This window comes from Haemorhous mexicanus, chromosome 5 (genome assembly GCF_027477595.1).
Source record: "Haemorhous mexicanus isolate bHaeMex1 chromosome 5, bHaeMex1.pri, whole genome shotgun sequence".
Taxonomy (NCBI): Eukaryota; Metazoa; Chordata; class Aves; order Passeriformes; family Fringillidae; genus Haemorhous; species Haemorhous mexicanus.
Window position 1 is genome coordinate 22194224 of NC_082345.1, and position 25080 is coordinate 22219303.

Genomic DNA, 25080 nt, shown 5'->3' on the forward strand with positions numbered 1-25080 from the left:
AGTCATGCCTCCTCACCTTCCTGTACTGTTACCTCCTGGCTTTGTAATTTGCCTGCCTCTCAAGCCTCTTGTTCATTATTTTTGGTTTCAGCTGATGCAGGTCCCCTGGGTAGATGGGGTCTCCTGGGAATAGAGGAGGCGAATGTGTGGAGTGACAGCATTGAGCTGGGAATGGAGCACGGAGATAATGGAAGAAGTCTGCCAGTCTCAGGGATGGGAGTAAAACCTGAAAACCTAGGGGGACACATGAGAGAGGGCTGATTTCTGTTTCCTCTTGAGCAACTGAGGCTGTCTCCCCTGCCTTCAGCACCTCTTGTCCTCACTACCCCTTGCTCTGTGTTTAGCAGGACACAGGTTCCTGGTGTGATGGCCAGATTAGGAAGTAAGCTGGGATTTTTCTTGGCTTGTGTCTTTAGAGGGTGGAAGAAGGGAGCTGGATTGTGATGGAAAGACTAGGAAAGATGAGGGAAGAGAAATGGTTGGCTGGAAAACAGCAAAAAAGATTGGTAGAGGCAGCTGCAGTAGAGTAGCAAAGGGAATCATTTCATGAGGGGAGAAAAGAAAAGGTCAGGGAGGAATAAAGAGAGGATGAAGATTCCGGGAAAATAGAATAGGTTTTGTCAGGAAAATATTATGTCAAGAGCATGATTAAATAGAGTAGCTGAAAAGTTGTGTGTTCTGGAAAAAAAAAGTTATTAAATAAGAGACTACTATTAAATGAAAAATTCACATTGTCATTTTGTCTGAATATTACTTAAGCTTTCATTCTGGGAGTCCTGTAATGAAAAAGAGAGAAGCAAAATAGAGAGAATGGAAAGGAGAAACCAAAATAAACTGGTATTTCACTGCTGGATTTGAATAGTAGAACATAATGTAGCATGTGACAACTTCTGAAAATTGTTTACAAAATAAAAAAAACCCCAAAAACCAGCATCTGGCAGTGGGTTAAACACTGGTTTGCTGTTTCAACATCAATAAGGCAAGTATATACTCACTCATGTATGGGTGTAATCTACTCACTCATATCATACCTGCACGAGTAGCCTGAGTAGCTCCACGTAAGCACAAAAATGGTGTCCTTCTCAGCTGAATAAAATTATTACACTGCTTTGCCTGCTGAGGACTCAAGCAGTCAATCTCACTAAATCTTCCTTTCACCTTTCACAGTTCAGGTGCAATTCCCAACCATATAGAAGAACAGAGATCTGTTTGAGTTCCTGGAGCTGAGATGAATTATCTCAGCTTGGAAAGAGATAATATGTGACAACCCCTTATTGTAAATTTGAAATCAAATCAGCTTTTTTTTTTTTTCATGTGTTGTGTTCTGTTATTTAACACAGCCTTTACATATACTCCTTGTTTAAGGCTGATTAGTATTTAATGAAGACAAAGGGAGTTTTCAAAATGAAGTGTGAGAATTGTCCCTGAAGCAGCAGCCATCTGAGATAAGAATTCAGGAGGGAACAATCTGCCAATCAGCTCTGTGGCTGGAGAAAGCATCGCTTAGACTGTAATTTTTATTCTTCTCTATGTTTTTAAGCTGAAAGTATAAAGGAATTTCAATTAAAATGCAGTTTTGATGTTTCAGCTTTCAAGAACTTGGGATAAAATTAACCTGCACATAGTTGAGAGCAAAGCAAGCCTGGAATACATCACAGAAGCCTTCTCTGCAGACTTGGAAGGTTAAAGACAGGCAATGAGACTAAATGTCTTTTCAGAAATGAATGTTTTAAAATTAATTGTCCAAGCTGATGACCCTCTTTGTTTTAACGATACAATATTTGAATATCAGATTTACTCCTATACAGGTGATATGGGAACGAACAACCCAAAAGTTAAATTGTCAAGTGAATGCATGTCAATTTGGCACACATATTACTGATTTAAAAAACTTTGAACAGTTTTTAAAAATAGCTGTAACTGGGAAATCATCACTAAGAAGATACATTTCCCATGGGATCCCTGGGGGACCGGATTTTGGGCTGATGCTTGTTAAATATTCTAATTTATCATCCAGAACAAAACATACTCATTTATTGATCAGATTTACAGAGGATGCAAAAGTTAGGGTAGTGGTAAATGGAGAGGAAGAGAACTGCAAAACAGAAATGCAGAATTGTGAATACCCAGTGACTTGGGTGGCAGCCTTGTTTTAGTCATCTTGCAGCTCTGAATGTATAGAGGAATAAAATTTAAGTGATGGTTACTTAGTAGAGGACCTTTTTTGGAAGTGAGGTCTGGGAAGGGCTTGAGGGTGATGGTTCACCTGCTGGCCTGCCTGCTGCCTGGCACACAGGGGAGCACATGAGGGTGGAGGACAGGGCCAGCAAGGGGGCGTGGCACTTACTCGTCCTGTGAGTCCTGCCACAGCTTGTGCTGTGTGATGTGAGGCACCCTGGTGTCAGCAATCTGCAGTGTTAGCTTTAAGTGTGTTCAGAAGAAAGGAAAGGAGTGATGAGGTGCCTAGAAAACTTGTCACAGAATAAAGGGAAGTTAAGAGGTGCCTTGATCATAAGTCACATGCATAGAGGTAAGGAGACAGATGTGCCTCAAGATCAAGTGGCTGGGAGGTGCAGACAGATCACATCAGCTTAGCAAAAGTGTATGGTTGGGGAAGAAAATTTGACATCAAATCAGTTTCTCAAGGTGTATTTTCTGTTCCTGGTAAAATTAGAAACAAGATGGATTGCCTTTCTGAAGGGTGAACTGTTGCTTAGTTGGGAATTATTTCAGGAAAATCTTCTGAAAAGGGTGCTTTCCTTTGTTTCCTCTCCTGCTCTTTCTGTCTTTCTCTGCGTGAGACATCACAGTGGCAAGAATAGCATTCTTTCCCTAAAGAAGAACTTTTTGAGTCTATGGCTTTGTCAAGCAGTTTTGTTGCTTGTCTCCTTCAGAATGATATTGTCAGAGAGATCCTGGATTTTGGCAACTTACTGGTCACCAGCTGCAACACTTACAGAGTTTCTCAGTGCAGTTGGCAGGCTGTTTTACTGAAAGCAAAGCTTAGTATTTTGCCTGCTAATTATTAAATAGTGTTATTACCAGTAGAGGTCACATAGGTATCCAGTTTTCTGGAGCCTTAGAAACTACATGTTGAAGTGCTGTGTGATTCCTTCATTCCGATCTAATGGAGAGGAAAACTACTTGCATTGTGGCTTCATGCTATTTGTGCATGTTGCTTTTATATGTATATAGCATATCCATATTATTTGGAGGAAGAGTCCCAGTCAATTTAAAATGTTTAGTCTATCCTATTTGTTAGTGATACCAGAATATGTATCTTTTACAACTGCTGCCTGTTCTGGTTCACCTTTGAATGCTCTCATTGGATGTAAAATCACAGAAAAATCATTCCTTGTTCACTCCTTTTTCCTCTGGGGTGTGCCTTCAGGAGGTCCAGTTGGTATGCTTAGCTCATCCACTTGTGTATGTGTGAGGCATAGCTGCGTTTCCTCACTGTGACAAAAGTCAATCAAAAGGTTTTAATTAAAGTAATTGAAATTATGGAGGCAGTGGAAGGAGACAGATGAAGGGAGTAGGACCACATAAAGATAAGCAGGCACTGAGTCCTAATGCATTTGCCTTGCTGAATGGTTTTCTTGTGTTTTGAGAATTTCTCCTCAGAGAAAGACAGATCCAGACTGCTCAGTGCCTCACCCAGAGTTGGTTGGGCTCTATAATGAAAATACAGATTATGCTAATTGAGATGAAGTTTTATAGTGCTAATGTGTATTTTACTCTTTTGTGTGGTGAAGTGCAGTGTGGGTCTGAGGGAGCTGACAATGTCCTATTCATATGAAAAATGTTGTGAAGGATCTGTGGTTTGGGGTATTTTAAAAGTGCCACATGAGCGGATTCGTACATCTGAAAGCAATATTATCTGTGTACACTCATTGCTAATGGAGAGAGGAGTATGTGAAAGCAGCTTCCCAGCCTCCCTGTACAGATGTGTGTATCCTAGTGGAAGAAGGAGTGGTGGAGAACGTCTGTGGTCCAGTGGGGCCAGCATTGCTCTACAAACCTGGAGCTTTGCTGATCTCGGTCAGCTGAGGCAACAAACAGCTGCTGGCAAAGTAAAAGACCTTGCAAAGAAGCCCATTGTATCTCTGTGCCTTGGGATTACTTGGAGTTTAGAAGTATTAAACAGAATAAACTCTTGGAATAAGGCAGTAAGCCCAGCTGTGTATTAATTATTAGTTTGGACAACTTTCAAGTCACAGAATCAGGCCTTTGCTGTCTGTGATACTTTCTTCCTTTTAATATCAGCCAAGGAAGATGCATCCTTAATTTGTGAGAGATCTGCTTATCCAACCAACTGCAGTCATAATCCTCTTTGACATAATGAATGACTGCTCTGGAAGCTATTACTGCAGGATTTCATACTGTCTTTTCTGCTTATTGAATTCTTTAGTGCTTCTTTTTTGTAAAGAAAATTGTTGCTTATAAATCACAGTAAAGTATTAGGGGACTGTGACTGCACTAAAGTACTGGAGACACTTCTTCAGAGATGGTAAATCTTGGTCTATCTGGACATGTTGCTAGGACAGGAATGACCTGAGTCCCTTGGCTTCTGTTTGTCAGGTCAGGTGTGCATATGTGTGTGAGCACTGCTTCTGCCCCAAGTCCAGATACGACAAGTTTGAGCCTTTCATTGCTCCAGGTTAAAAAGACTGCTGCAGTCTTTATTTTGCAGACTCTATTTTCTATTCTGCTTGTCTTGTGAGAAGACTTGCTGTGCATTTCAGTATATCCATTGCAAATATGATTTTGTGTTTCATCTTCTGTGCACATATGTTGAAGAATAGCAAAGAAGCAGTAGCTCAAATAGACTGCAGCTGCAGCAGCTGTCGTTTTCATTTTGACTGTGATTCAAGATAAATGCTTTTAAAATTACAGCTTTCTAAAGAAACCTTCCTCCTTTAAAGGTTTTTTTCTCCCTCTTTTTTTGTGAGCTCATAAATCATTTTTGTTAAGTAGACTGGTACTAACAGTGTGATGGAAGCAGTGGGAAATTTAGAAAAAGAAATCCAGCTTCTTACTTTTTAAGGACAATCTCCTTATTTTTCCCTGGACCTACATTTACACAGTTTTCTTTTGAACTTACATCAGAGAGACGGGATATAACCAACTATCTACAAGCTTGAAAACTAGGCTGACAGGAGGACCAGAGTAGAAAATTTAGCTTTTTGCTGTGAAGACAACCCAGCAGCACATGTGCCTGCTTATGTTCTTACAGTGAGTATCTAGAAACTGGAAGAAGGCATATTTAGAAGCCTGTAAGCTTCATTAGAATCTTCTTGCCTTTCCAGATTATTGCAGTCTCATTTAGAAAAACACATTCCTGACTTGTAATGGAAAAGTAGGAAAAAGTGTAATGTCCAGAAAGAGTTAGAGTTTTTCTTTGCATTTGATGTACTGGATCCACAGTGTCCCTTCATGCAAATTCATAATGTTTGTGAAATACATATATTTTGAATCATAATTCCTAAGCTTCTAACTTGATTTGTAGAAAGTTGCATTTGAGATGGAAAAAAAAAAGGAAATAAAGAAATTCTTAAGTTGATGTCAATGCTAAAATTTTTAAAATTTATTTGTGAACATGTGGAAGTACTTCAGTGAGAAAAGAAATATGCTATTTTGATCAATATTTTGTGACATCTGGCTTTGCTAATTGATGACATAAATTACAGCATTCTCAGAGGTGAGCAGACAGCTGAGATGGTCAGTGATACATCCAGAATGGACCTGTGAAATACTGTGATGCCCCCAGATCTGCATTTCATGCCAGAGAAAACAAGGTTGTATCAGAAAAGTTTTAACCAAGTCTAATATAGTTTGTAGTTTGCACCCACAGAAACTTGCAGTGTTTAAAAAAGCCTGTGTGTTTGAGATAAACAAAATAGAGCTCTCCTCATGGGAGTAGTAAAGCCTATGGAAAAGTCTCTTGATTTAGGTTTGTGGAGAAGTTCTTGAGACTTCTAAAGAAATGCTGTATATACTAACATTTTTTTTTAATTACTGGAAAAATGTTTCTCATTGTTCATTAACAGGGAAGATGTTGTGCTAATTTATGCCGCATGCAGTGTCCGTAGAGTGACCAAGGATATAAGTCTGCATAATGTCACCCAAGGATATTAACTTCCCCACTGTGCCAAATTAAATTCATCCCCACGCAAATCTGAGAACAAACAGGATAAAATACAAATTGTTTCTGGAAAACTGTCTAAAGCAAAAAGGAATTAAATATCTCTCAAGTCTTGAGAGGGCATTTACAACTTTTGTAATTAGTGATTAGAGTCAAGAACAAATGTTGAGATGAATTTTCTTAGTGTGCCAGGATTTATTTCATGTAACCTCAACCATTTAGGATTGCTGGTCAGTGGAAAGGAGAGGAGCCACCTCCAACACCCCTTGGGGTGGCCCACCTCTGCAGGTGTGGCTCTGTTAATTGTAGGAGCTTAAATGAGTAGCTTATAGAAATCTCACTTCCTAATATGAATTCAGAATGTAGCAGCTGGTCCCTGGCCCCATATCTGGCAGCTTTCCTGCTCTTCTTGGCTATAATCACTTCACTAAGGTGTGATCTCTTCTTTATTTTTTATCCTTTGCTTTTGTTGTGTCCATTTTTGTTTGTTTCTCAAGCTAAGTAAACCCTAGTTTCTGTAGTTACTGTCTGGTGTAAGGTAAAATCTGTTCTCCATTGATAAACAGAAGAATTGTCACATTCTCTGGGTTTAAGACTTCGGCATACTTATATACAATGCGTAATCTGATTTTGACTTTCTAAAAATAGATCTCTCAAGCTCCAGGAAGAAAGCTGCAGTGTTGCCTTAAGAAATCAAAGGAGCCCAGACAAGAGTTTAGTCATAAATCCTTGTACCTGTGGTCTTCAGATGAAGGACCAATAATTTAGTCTAAAATCCTGAGCTGAATGCAGCAAAGCACAAGGCCCCAGATGTCACAAGATGTTGCTATCATTCCACTGATCTTTGTGAATCTCTGCTGAAGGATTAGTGTTCATAAATCATTGCCTCGAGAGCTATCTCAAAGTCTCCACACTCAAGCTTTTGCATTCACGCCTCATGTTCCTGGTTGCTGATTTAAAATTAACCCTTTCATATCATTCTGTATCCTTAGCCTGATTACTCTGAAGAAGGGAGCACAGCAATTTTAATGACATTTGAAATGAGTTAGACTTCTTGTTGCTGAGTTTCCTGTTTTGCCTGTGGTTTAAACTTGGCTGGAGTCTTGCAGAGCAAACTGTTGTAAATCATTATGGAAGACTCGTTTTCCTGAAGCAGAACGAGCTGTTTACTAATCACAAGCTTGTTCACCATGATTTTAGCTAACTGTCAGAAAGGTATGTGGACAAGAAGTTCCAAATTGAACAATAAAAAACCAGTCCCAAACCTCTCAGGAACTCTGGGAAAGGGCTACTTCTTTGGGTCACTTACTTCAACTCTGCCCTGAATGTTATCATGCTTCTAGAACATTGGCTGTGCAAAATTGGATTGAACCTTGCTTGATTTGTATTCGGATATGACCAGCTTGCCTTGAGCATAATTCTTGCCAGTACAGACAGAGCATTGTTTCATAATACCATTTACAGAAGAATGGTTACAATTGGGCTATGGATGTCTCACTGTGGTTAAGGTGTTTGGTGTAGTACTGAAATATGTATTCCAATGCTTCATCCTATATACCAAGTAGAAGTAATTTTCTGTGCTTCTTTGGGGTCGTAGCAGAAGTCTATGCAGGAAAAACCATGTCCAGGTCTTTAGCTGAAGAGCATCTCTCTGAACTTTCTGTATGCGTATAATTATATGTTTTTGCTTTGACTTAAAAATTCAGGAAGTTTAAAGGCAGTAGCTTGTGTAAACATGGCGAGAGATGGCAAAGGTGTAAGTAACCATTTTGGTGCTCTCTCTTGCCTTGACCAAGTGGCACTGATTTTTTTGTCTAGGCTGGGTAGGGAATGTTTAGGTGAAAGGTTGGCCCTAACCCAGTGGGTTACAGCTCAAGCAAAATCTACTATGTTACATACCTGCTCTTTGCTTTCAAGAAGATGCTCTGTGGAAAGCACTAACTCTGGCCTGAAATTAGGGGTGATTGGGCCGGAGGAGAGCAATGGATTGGCTGGAGAGCAGCGTATTTCAGCCGAAAGAAGCAACCATTTTCAGCCTCTCATGCAGAAATCAGAGCAAAAATGAAGAGCAATCAGACCAAAAAGAGGAATATATTGGGCTTGCTTCTTTTAAAAAAGAACAGGATCTGATCCTCAGCTGGAGTCTTACCATACTGCTGCCAGTGCATACTGTTTCCTCCTCAGTGAGAAAACTTGTATCCCAGTAGGAGGAATGAATTATATAGGTCAGCTTTAAGCAATGCTGTGTTAGGGAATTTTGTTCTTTGTGCTTTAGACCAGTGTAATGAAAAGTTAAATATTAGTATGTTCTCAGAACTTTTCTCAGATATTTGTAATATGAGAATTTAAGAGGCAGTGAACAGAGGTAAAATTTTTACATTTGGCTCTTGTTATCATGCCAGTAATTAGAGTAGTCCAAGCAATGTAAATTAAATGTTGCAAAGTAGGGAGGCAGTTGCTAGATAGCAGCTGTGAACCTTTTAATATACAGAAGCCTTGGAAACTGGAGCCTCAGACATTTATGAGATAGTAGATTGGTAGTGATAGAGATGGCTGCTGAATACAGGCACCCATCCTTGAAATGCCACTTCTTTGTCTCTCTCAGTGCTGACGAAAGAAGTGGCAGTTATTTTATGTGTCTCTTTCAGCAAAGTCTCCTCTGGGACTTAATCCCACACAGACTTGTGAGAAATTGTTTTATTTGCCCTTCTGACACTTTGTGAGAAGGTGACCTTTTATGGCTTTCAGTCTTCAAAAATCTTGATTCCCATGATTTCTGCCTGACCCCCTTTTACTTTGTCTAAGTAATCACAGTATTCATTTTAGGCCAGTAATCTCCTAATAGAAGTGCTACCATGTCCCCTTGTCTCGGGTTTTTGTAGCTCCTGATAGGGAGAGGCAGAAATTGTATTTATGCAGCTTGTTATATTCACTATTTTCTCCAGAGGTCTCCAATTCTAGAATAGGGTCTTTGAAGGGTTAGCAAGTGCATTAGAAATGCCTTCTTGCCAAGGAGAGGTGACAGATTAAGCCTGGCTCACATGTTTCCATGTGAATGATCTTCAGTGCTCTTGTTCTAAGTGCACTGTAACTCACAGGTCAAATTCCTGCTGTTGGTACTGGTGGATCTAAATGGAGTTTTCTGGAAGCTGGAGCTGGGCACAGATGCTCCTGTTCTGAGATGATTTAAGGCCTACACTCTCCTCTGTATGTATGCATACACAGCTGATTGTTGTGTTGATAAGCAGGGCTGTTTATCTTCCTCTTTTGAGAAATTGAAATTTGGTGCCTAGATAGCATCCTCTACAAACCTACTTATTAGATTCATAACTAGTGATTCCACACATATTTTAGCAAGATGGGCCAAGGCTGCATTTTTGACAAATCATTACTGGGATGGAACAAAGATGTTGTTTTTAGAGCTCCTGTATTTAAGTAACAAACTCACAATACATCCAGTTGCTCACACTCCTGGCTAAATTCAGGGGATTCATGTTCTTGCTGCATTTGCAGTATTAGCACTCCTCTTGAATCATTAAAGGCACTGAATGCTATTGATCTTACAGGTCTTTTACAGCCTAGACAATTCTAAATTTCTTTGTCAGCTGCTTCACGCTGTTGGTGTGTGTGAATGTGATCTTTTGAACGGTTCTTGGAGCCATGCATATGCCATACTTATCATTAGATTATAATTAACCATAATTATGTACAGAGATCAGCCCAAGCCGTAAAATGTAGATTTAGATATTTACTATGCTAATAAGATTTGGTGAGAATAAAGGGCTTGATTTTTTTTAAGTTTCACTTCCACAATGGTGTGACATATCCCAGGCAAAAGTGTTGTTAAAATTAGTAGAGCTGCAGTTGCCCTCCATACTAAAGGTCTTCTTACTGCAGATTGCTATAGGTGAGGTTCAGGCCCAAAAGGTTTTGTCAGTGGCATAATGAAGCACTGCCTCAGAGAAGCTGAAACAGTAGAAAACACATTGTAGGAGCCCAGAGAGGTAAGTGTGCCCACAGACATGCCGGAAAGTGTTTTGAACTATATAAAAACATTCCTGATAGTTAGTCGCTTGAGGACAGTTGTACAAACAGTGCAGGTGGGATTTCTGCTGAGGAAAGGGGAGTATTCACCTTTATTTTGATACTGCAGTAAAATTTCAGGCACAAGTACTTTCCAGGTGTGCACAGATGAGCTGTGTACAGTTATACCAGGGAGTGCTGTTCCTGGCATCAATAAATAGGAAAACAAGTGCAGTGTTGCTATGCTAACCCCACAGTCTGATTCTAAAATCTTTTTTTAAAAAACAAAACAAATTAAGTAGTACTGGAAATTATAAAATAGGTTGAATTGCCTCTATGATTAAAGCTCTACATTAGGGTTTAGCTTTTGCTGGTGAGATAGCTTTTTCTACTGCCTATTTACATCTGGAAACAAATCTTTCATGTTGTGTAAATAATTTAATCTTTATTGCTGTTACTACTGCATATAAAGTGTTGATACTTGCTGGCTAAGTGAAGCAGGAAGGGATGGATCCACTTATGCACTGTACTATTTACTGTATTTAATGGAAATTAAAAGTGAAATAGCAAGTTAGGGAACACCACACTAGAATTGTTGTTATTCTTCATTTTAGAACAAAGCATCAGTGTTGCAGGACCTTAGTTAATCACGGTCTAATGAGCTGGATACACTAAAATGTTCCCTTCTCCCTTTCCCCCTGCAGTGGTGTTTTACTGTGCTTTGCCCTTGAGTAGAAGGCTTCATTTTGGAAAGGCTTCTTTATTGAGGTAGGGTCTACAAAATTATCTTGAAAGCTTCTCTGGACACAGTTCTGGTACAAGAGCATGGAGGGGGGATTAGGTGGACAGGAGCTCTGTAGTTAGAATCGCTGTTGGATGTCTCACATCCTCATTTCAAAATTTTTTTCCTAAAACCGCTTCCAGGCTTTGGAAGCTGATGTTTCTGTGAAACATTTTTTAAGTTTTATTTTTTTAAAACACATTGTAAGTTATCTTTCAAAAAGACACATTAGCACAGCAATGGAGGAATTGCAATACTTGTCTGCATAACTAAAAATGCTTAGAATTTAATCAGGTGTTTAAATGTGTAAAATAAAATTATTGCCTCTACTAACATTACTGTCCTAATTGTGAAGAAAATTGAAGCCGCTTTGTTTACTGAGTATGTCTGCCTCCTGCCACAAGACCCGTGGAATCGGTTTGCTTAGGAAAAAAGCAACCCAGCATGTTATTAGATAATTACCTCCTATTGAAAAATATATATTGAGTGAGTGAAGGAATCAATTATGTTTCCAGATTGGACTGTATACAGTTTTCTGTGGTTTATATGACTTGATGTATCAATTATATTAGGCCTCAGTATTAAAACTTTACTGGACTGTATTCTCTGACTTGGCTTGAAGCCCATGATAGCATGTCAGCAAGTGGTGCAGCTCATTGTTCTAGGACACTTCAATAGTTTCTGGTTACAAAATGTGGCAAGAAATGATAAAAGCATGCCTTACTTGGCTTAACATGATGTTCCCAGCAGGAAGATCTCTTTTTCCCTTTTTTTTTTTTTTTTGGTTATGTCTTAATCAAATGCTGATGAGACAAATCTCTTGCTGTGATGCTGGATGTGGGTGTCTGACAGCCTAATGCTTCTTCTGTATTTCCCAGGGAGAGCTGGGGGCAGGAGAGTGTGAGCAGAGAATGATGTGGGCCGTGTGAGACAAGAAGCACAGCAAGCTCTTGTTTTCCTCCTGACTATAGAAGGTGGAACTGAATGTCTTCTTACAGAGTTTTATGGCCACAGAGGTCTAACTTGAAGCTAATGGTCTGCGTCCCTGCTGGGGCTCAGGCCAACAGCTCTCCTGAAAAATTTGTCATCCAAAATGTTCCTTGATCAGACCTTTGACAAAGCCTTTGGTTTGAAAGCCAGCTGGTCTTTAATGATATAACACAGTGCACATTGTTCTGTGGATCAGTCAAATTTCCAGTTGTAATATGTAAAGCAAAATTGTGGCAAGAAGGGCAGCGGTGTTTGATTGTATGTGTGTTGTGTACTGATTAGTATCTGTTCTAGGAGAAACATAAGAGTTAGGCCAAAAGCTTTAAAATCGTGCAATTTAATATGAGGTTCCTGTATACATCTATGTTTAGGCAGAGAGATGCTCAGACATTGCCTCTCAGAGGTTCTGATTGTAGGAATCCATCTGACTCCTTCCTGATGATCAGACAAGCAGGTGTCCAGCACTGCTGAAAATTGTGTTGCTTTGGTCCCCATGCTTGAATTCTTGTGCACCTAAACTGAGAGTTGTTGCAAAACAACTTTTATAAGGGAGCTTTTATTTTCAGTAACTTTCACAATAGATAAGGGATTTAGCTCTTGAGCAATTTCTAGGGAAAGGAAAATCAGGAGTTAGGTGACAGTGCTATCTAGAATCCTATGATCTGTCAAAAAATCTTTTCTTGCTGTAAGTACTGTAATTGCTTTCTGCTAGCCAGTGTTGCTAACCTGTACTAATTTCAGTTTCCTCTTGCAGTAATGCGTAGAAATCCATTTGGGATGGACATTTGCTGTCGGAAAGGATCCAGGAGCCCACTCCAGGAACTGTATAATCCCACCCAGGTGAGTGTCTTGGGGCTATAATTAAGCTTCCCAATCCAGCATACAAATGCAGTCTCTTTTGATGATATTTTGGTGTTTTCCTATTTACATGCAACAGCTGCCTTCATTTGGGAGAGCTGATCCTGGAACCTGCAGAGTTTACTATAACATTCTACAGTTTGAGTTAAAAGCCTGATCTTTAAAGGCTTTTAGTTTCAATGACAAATGCAGACTCCTCCAAAATCTTTTCTTAGGTACCCAAAAGCCTTAAAAGGATACCTAGATAAAAGCTGAGGCAATGTGTTGACATGGGCTGGCTGGGTGGGGTGAGAGAATGTGACATGATCTACATGAGACAAGGAGTGCAGTAAGACTGTAAATTGCCATAATAATACATGAATATCATTTATATGACTTTAAGATAGCCAGCTGCCTTTCTTGTCCTGGTCCATGGCTTGTATGGAGTCTAGACAAACAGTGTAGCTCATGTTCTTGCTTACACTGTGTGCTATTCAATACCTGACTGTCTTGATGAGAGCTCAGGACCTCAGAGCAATAACCTCAGTGTCGTGGTTTGAGGGGAAATGGTTTTTTTTGGGATGGTGTGGTCACGCCAGTCGGTGTCCAGATTTTAATATTGGCACCTGGTTTGTCCACTGAGGGCATGGATACGCCTCTGAGAACACAGGGGGTTAAAAGCTGTGAACTCCCACTGGAAGTTCCTTTTGAGTTCCGGCCCTGGACCAGAGGAGACCTCTCCCCTGTCCAGCTCGGAGCTGGGCAGGGGGGAGGGAAGCCATGTGGCCGGAGGGAGGTAGGCCAGGCCTGGGCCGAAGGGTGGAGGAGCATTGCACTGCGAGGGCTTCGGGCAGCCATCCCCCATTCCACCCCCCCCCCCCCCCCGAGGGAGAGAGAGAGAGCAGCCTGTGCTTGTGATAGCGTGGCTGGAGTGAAGGAGAAGGGGGGCATGCCCAGCAGAGCAGCCAGCCGTGGGAGTTCATGAACCAAACCGGCAGAGCCTGGGACTTTTAACCCTTCTTGGGACGATGGAAACCTTGCAAATGCTGATTCCTCCTGGAGCTGGTGAGATTGAGAGAAGTTGAGAAGAATTCTAGGTGGGAGGAGATGATGGAGTGGCTTTTGGCTGGACTTTTCTTGGATAGCTATGGACAGAACCCTTGAGTTCCTGTGACACAGAGACTGCATTCTGGGGGGAGGCAATGGCTCAGAGCCAGGAGAGTGTGGTGATGTGAAGGTGTGTGAACAGAGACGACGGGTGAGGAGGGTGGTGGTGGTGCCCTCCATCTTCGAAGAAGAAGAAGAGGAAGATGATCTCTGTTCGAGAGACCCCTCAGCCCCAGGGGGTGAAACATGGGGGGGACAGGTGTCCCAAAAGGAGAGGGACTGTGCTCTTTTTTGGAACTGGACAAAGCATCCTTAAAGGGAAAAACCCTAGAAGTAGCTCTGGTCCATGTGCAGTGGTGAGAGAACTGGACATGGAAGGAAGAGGTCACGATGGCAAAATGTTCTCCGGGCAGTGCCACACGTGACACGGAAACACGAGAAGTTTTGACTGTTTCCTGGGTGAAGTCTGTGGTGCAAGAGGGACTCCTCTCTTCTCAAAGAACTGAGAATTGATTATCCAAAGGGTGATAACGGAATTAGGAAATTTGGTGGGGGGAGGAGGAGGAAATTTGGAAGGTTTTCATCCTGTGTTCTGTGTGTTTTTTCCCTGTAGTTTTATGTTAATAAAGTTTTTTTCCTTTCAATCATAAGTTAGAGCCTGCTCTGCTCTGTCTCTGATCACATCTCACAGCAGATACCAGGAAAAGAGGTTTTCTCATGGAAGCACTGGCATTTCGCCAGGCTCAGACCATGACACTCAGTTATTGCTCTTCTTGTGACAAGTAGCATAAGAAAACTACCTGAAATTCATGCTCCTGTTAGCTCCTCTAGATCAGTTGATTCCCTACATGTGGATTGAATTGGCATGTTCAGGGGAAGCATTTCCTGTTGGCAGCTGAGAGGAAGTGCTGCCATTGAGAGAAAATGCCAGCTGACTATTAAACATATTTATTAAAGTTTAACAATTGCCTATTATATATTTATCCGTCAATTAATAGATTGAGTTTTATTAAATTGGCTATTAGGGAGAGTGACTATCCCAGTAAATCTAACTTGTTAGATTTAACAAGGCAATAAATGTTTTAAATACTATTTGATTATGAAGGGACTCACTATATAGTGTGCAAAACAAAGTCTGAGGGATTTAAAGTATTTACATAAAGAATTGACAGCAACCCAAAGATATGTGATATCGGTTATGAAGCGTAGTAAAGCTCCATTTACTTGTTAATGTTTTTATGAACACAGGCGGACTTTCTAATTCAATTTGAATTCTGGGCATGGCTGGGAACGTAAGTTTGTCATATTGTTATACCGTCCCTTATTGACCATTATGGGAGTCAGCATTGCATAAATGGGAAGCACATGTAGAAGCCCTGAAGAGGAACAAGCCAGTGATGCAAAGGAAAAATATTAGTATTTACAGGTCAAATTTAAAGAATCTTTGCAGATGTTCAAGAGGAGCAGGTAAGGGAGAAGAGACAGGCTGAGTAATTAGTCTCTCTGGGGTCTGCTGTGTGTCAGTCAAGACCTTTTGCCTTTTAACATTATTAAAGTCCAAGCTGTAGGAAAGAAACATCCAGTGAAGGGCCATAATCCCAGAGCCCTTGCAAACTTGGACAACTGAAAGGATTTCCTGAGCTTCCTGAAGCAGGGGGCATAGCTGGCAGCTCCTTCCTTTCTGTGTACCCTGACCAAATGAACCATTAGCATCCCTTTCTGGGCTCACCTGTGAGGCAGCCAATGTCAATGTTTGAGGGAGTGCAGCAGTTCTGGTAGTTGATGTTGAACTAAAGATGTTTATTGTTATTGCTGTTATTGAAGTTTTTTATGCAGAAGTATTTCCATCAGCTTGCTGATACCCATTTTTATGAAGCTTTTAATTTTTGTTTCTTTCTTTGTTTTTAGTTGGTGCTTGATTTTTTTGGAAGGGGCTTTGCCTGCTGCCCTCAGTACCAGAGGGACAGACAAATGAGTGTATGTGATCTGGGAAAACTGTAACAAGAAAAGGCAGTGAGTAGAGGCTGCCAGAGGAAACAACAGGTTGGAGATGACACCTAGAATGCTTCATCAAATATATGGTTCTTTTTTTTTTTTCCATTTGTGCCCAAAGAGACTTCTGTCTCACCTTTCTCAAGGTGGCAGATTACAGACTCTTGTATATTTTGGCAGGAGGGTGCTTGTTCCTCAAGAGTTCACCTGTTCTTGCAAGGATGGGGAGGATGGAGGTCAGATCTCGTGTTTTCTTGCTGAAGCAGTTGCAATCAGCCTTTTGTAAAGTCAGCTCAGAAGTCAAATATATAATAAAAATGCAAGAAGACAAGGCCAGGCTGGATGGAAGCTCTAGTGGAAGGTGTCCCTGCTTATGGCAGTTGGAACAAGATGATCTTTGAGTCTGCTTCCAGCCCAAACAAATCTTTGATTCTACAAAGACATTTTTGGCCAAAATCTCTCTTACTAATCTAAGTGATGAAAACAGATCTTTAACTTCTGACTATGAGAACCTTTTGGACCCCTAATGTTGTGAATCCATGTTTCTCTCCTGGATGCCAGTGGCTGTGTATGCCATCACAGAAACTCTCAGGCACTCAGCTTAGCTGCCTCAGAGCAGTAGCAGAGCTGATTGAGCAGATATTTGTAGTTCAAAGTAATATGTGTAATTTAAACACCACACTTAGGCGACTGAAAGATGCCTTAAAGTTATGGTTTTGGATGACTACAAGCTAGGTGTAGCTGTGATTTTTTTAAAGGGTTGGAAACTTTAAATTTGGGATGTATTAAGGGCCCATTCTGCCTTGTGTTCTGTGTGCTCCTGGCTGTTCCCTGCCTAGGAGATGAGAGTTTGGTCATTGACTGAAATAGGTGTCAGATAGGCTCAGTACTCACTGGGATTTCAGTTGCTATAGTGTCACTGACATGTTTTATGAAAAATCCTTTCCTTAGGACTTTTTCCTCCTTAGAAGCTGAGAGGCCTTAGGATCAAAGTGTAAACAATTGTTATCTGCTGCTGTGGAATGTAACAGGTGGATCTGTGATTGGTCTCATTTGGTTGTTTCTAATTAATGGCCAATCACAGTCCAGCTGTCCAGACTGTCTTGGTCAGAGACAAGCCTTTGTTATTCATTCCTTTTCTATTCTCAGCTAAGCCTTCTGTTGAAATTATTTCTTCTATTCTTTTAGTATAGTTTTTAATATATTATATATCATAAAATAATTAATCAAGCCTTCTGAAACATGGAGTCAAGATTCTTGTCTCTTCCCTCATCCTAAGACCCCTGCGAACATCGTCACACTACACTTTAATGAGAGTCAGTTTTTTCTACTCATGTTTAATATCAAGTTGCACTGGCCTCATAAAACCAGATGGAGACAGGTTGATTTCCACCACCTGAGAGTTTGACTGTGGTTATTTAATATGTTGACATACAATAGCCTCTCTGATCCTGGCCTGTTGTTTGGCCAGGATCAGAGAGGCTATTGTATGTCAACATATTAAATAACTCCTTCTATGGAGTTACTTGAGTTGTTTGCAGATTCCATCATTTGTATCTTAAATATTTTTTCAGCCTTGTGAATAATTGTGAAAAGGAAAGAGAAAGAAAAGGGGAAAAGAAGAGAGGGAAAAAATAAAAAAATACCAGTAAAAAAAAAGGCAGGAGGGAAGATTGGTCTTCAGGAAATTTAAATTTAGCAATGATCTGAAGGTGACTGAATGGGTCATTTGGTGGTTAGTAGGAGCTGAATGTTAGGATTGTAGTCAGATTTTTAGAGGGTTAATCATAATTGTTCCTGTGTTGAGTGGAGAAAGATAGGTCAAATGGCTAGAGATAGCACTTGAATTAGGACTTGAGAAAGTGTCCATGACAAAGCCCATGTGGGATTTATGCCTTAGGTGGGTGTCTGACCTTGTGATTATTGTAAAAGTAAGAATAACACATTTGCTCTTTTCCTTGTAGTAATAAAGCAGAAAATGGGAACTGCGTTTTTCTGTGGACAAAAGATTCCTTCTCTAGGGCTTTCACTGCAAGATTTTTCATGAGCACTAATACACCATGAGGGAAAGAAAAGTCAATATAACCAAACTGGATTTACACTGAGTAAGTGGATTTCCAGGCTGTGGTCTCCTCAGACACAGCAGGCGATGTGTAGCACATCTGAGATCTTACTATCTGTTGTTTTGCCTTTCCTTTTTAGGTGGAGGATTATTATTAAGCTACAGAGATACCAGTGGCAAATTTTGAGGGCTGAAATGGATTGTTTATTTAATGAGTTTATTAAAAAGCCACATAATTATAAATGGAAAGAGAAAGAGGATTCAATCACACAACAAATGGCAAAGGAGAGAATCTAGGTGTAACTGAACACAGATGAAGGGCCCTGCAGGAATGTGACACAAGCTTGCATTTTATCTTGGGTAGATTTTGTGGGGTTTTTATTGCATATAAAACCCCAGGAATTTAATAATGTGGGTAAATAAATACTTGCATGACATATTCTTAGAAAGCAACATATGCAACTGTGTCTTTTAATTGACATGGCTTTGTACAGCCCTACTGCTCAAAGAATAACAGATGATTGTGGGTCAGTCCATGAGCTGGAGTCACCAGAAGTTCAGAACTGGGTAACACTGCTCACACTTTTGTGGTTAACATTGATCTGTTTGGTACAGAGGGTGTGCTACTGAATTACAAGAAGTTCCAAACCAAAACAGAAATGTTAGAGGAATGGGAAATAATTGCATATTTAAGGTTAGATTTTTTTTGTTATAGTTGTCCAGATTAACATTTAATTCTCATTAAATGCAAGTAGCACTTAATCTATATGTGTAGACTTCTGAGAGGACCACAGAAGAGATAAAGTTCCATATCCATCAGGATCCAAATCCAAGGATGAGTTTGTTTTGCTTTCTAGTTTGACATTGACATTGCCTAACTTTAATTCAGTTATCAACCTGACTGTTTTGCTAAAGGTCACGCTGTTTGCCGATTTCTTTTTGTCGAAGAGAGGTATTTCTAGGTGTCTGCTTTTGGTGTAGCTAGAGACAGGTCTAGTAATTTGCTAAAACTGGTGAGTCAGAACTGTAGACCACCTCTTTGTTGCCTTTGCATTATGAAATTGTATTGAATTGGTCATTCCAAAATGACTAATTTGTTTTATTCTATTTTTCTTTTCCCCCTTCTCTCCTTCACACCAGGAAAAGGGAAGTAAGTGAACTGTTGCCTTGCAGACAGTGTTTATACATCCTCAGTCTCTTCAGGCCACAAATGCTGCTTTTTGGAGCTGCCCTGTGATTATCTGTGATTATCTGTAATCTGATTAGACTGCCGGGATAGCACCAGCAAATCCCAGCCTAGTTCAGCCCACATCACTCACCTGGGTTGTAGTTTGCTACCTTCAACTGATTTCCACTCCCTAGGATGACTCTGGGAGCTGTACCCATTCTGGACAGAGGTTTGTGGTCTGAGCTCTGTGTACACATCAATCCATAGCACTTTGTGGTCTGAGCTCTGTGTACACATCAATCCATAGCACTTTGTATCAGAGGTTCCAGTGCTAAGGACCTGGTATTTCTGTCCTTGGTGTGCCTGAGGCTCTGAGCACTGTGCAGTTTGTTTCAGTTTGCTCTGGCTCCTCATTCTCAGGAACACAGCAGCCAAAGAACCGGTCATTGAATAGGATGAGAGGTCCAGTTCACCTGGTGGTCTCTCTTCAGCAGCAAGTTACCAGACTACAAGAAAGATAAAAAACACATATGATACTCTTCCAGAGCGCAGCCTGTGGGTCATGAGCATCCTGAGCCAGACTTGGGTTTTTGTCAGCTATATCATGCAAGAAAAGCCTGTGATGATTGACAATTACTATATCAGTCAGAAAGGGGAGAAAAAAAGGTAGATCTCTGACTTACTTGCCAATTCCAGTAAGACAAGAAAATACACCAGCACTGTGCACCAGTGCTATCCATTATTTTTTCTCCACTTTTCATGTAGATATGTTCTGGGGTTCAGATTTCTTCCTTGAGACAGCCATATAGCTGTCCTGGGAAGTGAACTTTTTAATATGAGAAATAGTACAATTTATCTAAAGGAAAGTATGTTAGAAGTTATTGATGCTTTGCAACTGAGTTATAAATATGTATGTGTCCTTATCAAGGGCAAGAAGTGGCCCAGAAGTTCTACCAGTACTGAAAACATACGTTGTGTGGCTGATGCTGATCTTCGTAGGCAAATCTGTGCAGATGATAACAGCATGATAAGTACGGCTTATAATCACAGCATTTGATTGATCATAAGTTAAAAACTCCTTAATTGGAAAGGTACAGCATGGAGACATAAAGAAGAACAGTTGATGTGCAATGCCAAACTTTAGGTACCTACTCCTGTTGGTAAACAACTTCATATGTAATTAGTCTCATTTGCTGCAGCAAAATGCCTGCTGATGAAAGAGGAGATAATTGATTTACTCTGTGGATGACTTCTTATGCAGAGACATTACTTACTGTCGTGCTTGAAAGTCACAAAACAGTGTCTGGCCCAGAATGAAATATTACATTAACCTTAGCGGAAAAATTGCACTAGTGAGAATGCTTTGTTATTAATTACTGATTACAAATGATAAGAGCTGGCTTTAGATGCTGAGGAAATGACTTGGGGAGGGGAAGGTTTCAGGTATGGTGTACTTCATAGATCATTCACTGTGACATGATGGATACCTTTTTAAGTCAAGAGGAATTAATCAGAAAAGTATGTACATTAACTACCAGTGCTCAAGGCTAGAATTATCCACAGGACATGCTCATTCAAGTTCCTGCAGTGCATTAGGATAAATTTTTGGGCACCTGTCTTTAATAAAAGACTTGTTACCTGCATGAAATGAAAGAAAATAGTGTTACTCAAAGTAGCTCAGATTTCCCAGATAGAAAAAAAAAAATTAATTTATCCAGTCCTCAATTTGTATTTTATTCTTTTGAGAGCGTGTGAGTTTTACTATAAAAGATTTCTGGAGGCATAAAAGTATGAGAGGAAAGGTTTAATAATACAAGAGATGTGACCAAAACCAAAAGGGTTTTATGTGGTGGAGGTGAAAGAGGATATCACAGCTTTTCAAAATTATCTGTATGCAATGTATGGGCTCTCTGTTAGACAAGCACTTGGACAGATGGATGGAGAGACGACCTGGACTACAGCACTCCGACATGGTGCCGTTCAGTGGCTTTTTGTGTTTGTCTCCAAATCAGACCACTGAAGATATGAACCATGTTGGTTCAGTCAAATGTTTGCTTTGAACTCAGTAATATTCAGATTGGACACCTTGCCTGCCTCTTTCTCTGCACAAAATTCCTAATTTTTCCTCCCCAGTTTTAAGTTTTGGACATGAAAAACTGGGTAATCCTACTTCAGAAGGCAGCAGGATATGGCAGTTTGGAGGAAGCAAAGGGCAGTGGGAAGATGTCTGTAATGAGCACAGATTTCTGCTCCTGGTCCCTGCAGAGCAGTGTCTCCTTTCTGTCTGTGCTCCAAGCATCTGAAACCATCCAAGTGCTCCAGCATCACGGGCTAAGTTGCTGTATCCCAGTGTTTACAGACTAGTCCTTGTGAACTGTAGCCTCGCTTGCTTGTTTCTGGTGCTAGTAGTTTTGGGGCAGCTTTCTCAGCTGTGTGAAGGAAGGCAGCTGTGTTTGCTTAAACACCTGCCTTCTTTTCCCTGTGTTGGGTATTTTTCTTTTTTTAGTAGAAGAGGTTTCTTAACTGCAGCAGAGTTGATGCCCACTTGTGACAGGGCCAGATAATCTCTTTAAGTCCTGAGACCTCAGCTGTAACCTCTCTCTCCCTTCCATAGATATAACTACAAAAATCAGAGGATACAGACATACAGTTTGTCTACTGGTACTTGTAATTCTTATTTACTTTAATTTTAAGGTGGGACAGAAGAAGTTGGTAAATTTGCAATTAGTTTCAAGAGATTGGATTCCACAAGTTACATTTTTGCAGACTTAACTGTATCTGATGCAGAACCTCAAGTTGTCTAAAATGGTCTGTAATATCCATTGATATTGTATGTAATGTTGATTTGTACTATTCATTCACTTTTTCACTTTGTACAATATTAATTAATCTCAATAATGTAATGAGCTGCACCTTACCAAAGCTTTCTTCAGTAAAAGTACAATAATCTTCTTACCTGTTTATGCGGAGAAATTCAGGAATGTTTCTCTGTGAATGCCACAGGCATAGCAAGATTAACATAACATACTGTCTTTTGAAAGATGTGGCTGCAGGAGCCAGTGTGCCTTTTTGGATTCCTACACTAAGTAAATTCATGGTACTGTGGGGAGCCAGGCTGTAGAGTTTTTGTACAAGTGTGTAAATCATCAAAGCAAGCACAGATTATTTAAAGACACTTTCTAAGGAAGTTTTCATTTAGTTGAAGTTTGTGGGGAAGTGTAAGGTGAGTCAAGCCAGGTGCTGCAGTCCAATCCATACGTAGTGCACTATAAGAGGTGGTTTCTCCTGGAGTGAGTCTGCTCTCCATGGTGTTATGGACAGGGCTGAGCAAAAAGGTCAGCTGGAAAATACAGAGGTTGTGGGTGGCTGAAAGCAGTTGTGAGTTTGAGCTACATTCTTCCAGTTGTGGTAGGTTGTGAACACTTGGATTGGCTCAGAGTTAATCTCACAGGGGTGTGTGTGTGTGGGCAGTGATGGATTTGAGATGATGCAACTGTGCATCCCAGACTGGGCAGGTCATGTATCCAGGTGACGCAGTGCAGAGAGTGTTTTCAGTCTCTCCTGTTCATGCTGTCATGCGTTCTGAAATTAAACAGAAGAAATGAGCACGATTTCAGGCTGGTAGGCTCTACATTAAGCCTCTGTCAGGATGATCTGAGGATATAAGAGAATTACAGCTACAGCTGATTTAAGACCTTTTGTGCTCGTCTGTTGATCTAGTAAAACAAGGAGGAAATTCTGCCTTGCCCTGACCGTCTTGTTTGGTGACATCAAACCCCAGTGACAGCAGTAATTATCAATGCACTGAATCCAGAGTACAAACTGGAGGGTCCTGAGCTATTCCTGCCAGTGTTCAGGGTGCTCTCACAGAACTGGGGTCTGAATCTCTGCAAACCGAGGATTTGTGCCCCATGCATGGGAAACACCCAGCTGCTGGTTGTTGGAGTTGTTCTTACATTTGTTTATTTAATTATTAGACTGAAAGATTGGTTGTTTCAGTAATCATCATCTGGGCAGCCACGCTAAAACTGCTTTTATTCACTAGTTTTCAGACCTTGCTTCTTACTCATATGGAGCAGGTGTGGAAAGAAAAGTAAGGAAAAAGTATTTTTACAAGGCAATACCTATACAGCATTTGAACGCAACAAAAAAAGTGTTTGTATTGTGTATGTCTCCTTTTCCTCTATAAATAACATAGTATCTTATCACACTGAGGCTACTCAAGGAGGTCATTCTTGGTTTATTTACTTGTTACAGTTGTATATTCTAGTGTGGATGGGATCTTGTATTTGAACCATCCCTTTGTTCATGAGGCAATGGCAAAATGTGGGGGGCAGAATGAAAACAAAATTTTATTTCCTTCACAGTGATACTTTTGTGCAGTTGCTTTGGAAGGAGGAATAGCTTTTTATTCCAGGTTTTCCAGCATGCTATCAGCGTAGATGTTTATATCAGTTTATAACCTTGGGATAAAAGTGACACTTGATCTATTGAAAACTGATGGCAAAGCTCCTAAGGTCTAAAGAGGCCAAACTTCGAGTGAAAAGATCTCATCCAGGGGATCAGAAAGGAGCTATATTTGTATATATGTGTGTATTTTTTAATCTGTCTTCTCATCATTCCACACATTCTATTGCACTAGAAAATACTGAAGGTCTTATGCCAGAATGATTTCCCTTTTTTTTCTGCCCTGGTAGTGATATAATAAATACAGCCAAACCAAAGAGAGTTGGAAAATTTACAGTACACTGAAATTTGTGTGTACTTCTGGTGCCTGGAAAATTCAGGAAGGAGTGTTCCCTTCTTTTCAACCTTAAAGCACATCTGAACAGTATTCTGAGTGTTGTCCAGCACTGGGCTAAAAGCAAAACATTACATCCAAATTTTAAAAGAACAGTAAAAAATCACAACGTCCCCACAGTCAGATCGCCAAGCTGCACAACAAGTTAGCAACCTCTGTAGGTATCAGATTCATGCCTTAATATAAATCTTTTCTCCGTGTAAATGTGGGCTGTGTCTTAGATAATTTCAGACAAGCATCTGGGGATTAGTAAGAGGAAGTGAATATTAATTCTTAGAGGACAGAAGATGAACCTACAAGCTAGCATGGGGAACTGACGTGGAGAGTCCAAGTAACAAAGACATCTCTACGACTAGGAGAGAACAGTTTCATCTGTTCAAGTCCGATTTGGCTTTTGCCTTGCATATATTTTACTTATGAAATAGTGGTTGAAGGAGTTGTATTTACATAGCAATATAGTTAGTGTCATATTTTGTGAACTGAGCCTGGCTGACAATACATGGATGAAAGATCTGGAGAGCAGATGCATGGTGGTAGTTTTCAGTTCATTTTGATATATTAAATATTCATAAAAAGCTTGGTTGAAGGAGAAAAGAAATGTTTAGTTGAACCAGTAAGGAAAAGCTGAAATCACTGGTACTTCTCCAGAAGTGTAACATTTTACCTAATATAAATTGAATAAAATCTCCTCTGGGGAAGGTGAGATATGTAATATTAGGCACTGTTTTCTTTTCTGTAAGAGATTGTTGTGCCAGTGACATCTCTCTATAAAGTAATAGCCAAAAGTCACTATTCTGAGCACAGGAGAGGTTTTTTGTTCTTTAATTTCCATAACTTTGGACCTAAAAAAGCATATCCATGCACTTTCTTATTCTTAAATGCCATGTATTTACAGCCTGGAAACAAATCCTTTCACACTGCATTTTCTTAGGCAGGAGCGCACTGTCACTTTGGGAGTAAGCTCTGGATCTATAGGCTTTTCTCACCTGTTCTATGACACTCTCATTTGTGCATGATTTTCTGCTAATCTGAGTCTTTATCTAAAGAACATGGGCACTCTGCTCAGCTCCCTGCCTGATACACAGTCAGGAGTCTGCAGAGATGCTTTTGTCTCTGTCCCTGCACAGTTTCTAGCTCAAGTAGGGCTTGGACTCTGGCAGGAACTCAGGGGTTC

General features: G+C 40.3%; 1 protein-coding gene across 2 annotated transcripts in view; it reads left to right on the forward strand.

Annotated features, from left to right (window-relative positions):
* CHST11 (carbohydrate sulfotransferase 11) overlaps positions 1–25080 on the forward strand; it is a 161327-nt gene that overhangs the window by 54199 nt on the left and 82048 nt on the right. For both annotated transcript variants that reach the window (XM_059846221.1, XM_059846220.1), the window contains one exon: positions 12694–12779. In XM_059846221.1, the coding sequence (XP_059702204.1) occupies positions 12694–12779 (86 nt within the window). The remainder of the gene's footprint in view (positions 1–12693; positions 12780–25080) is intronic.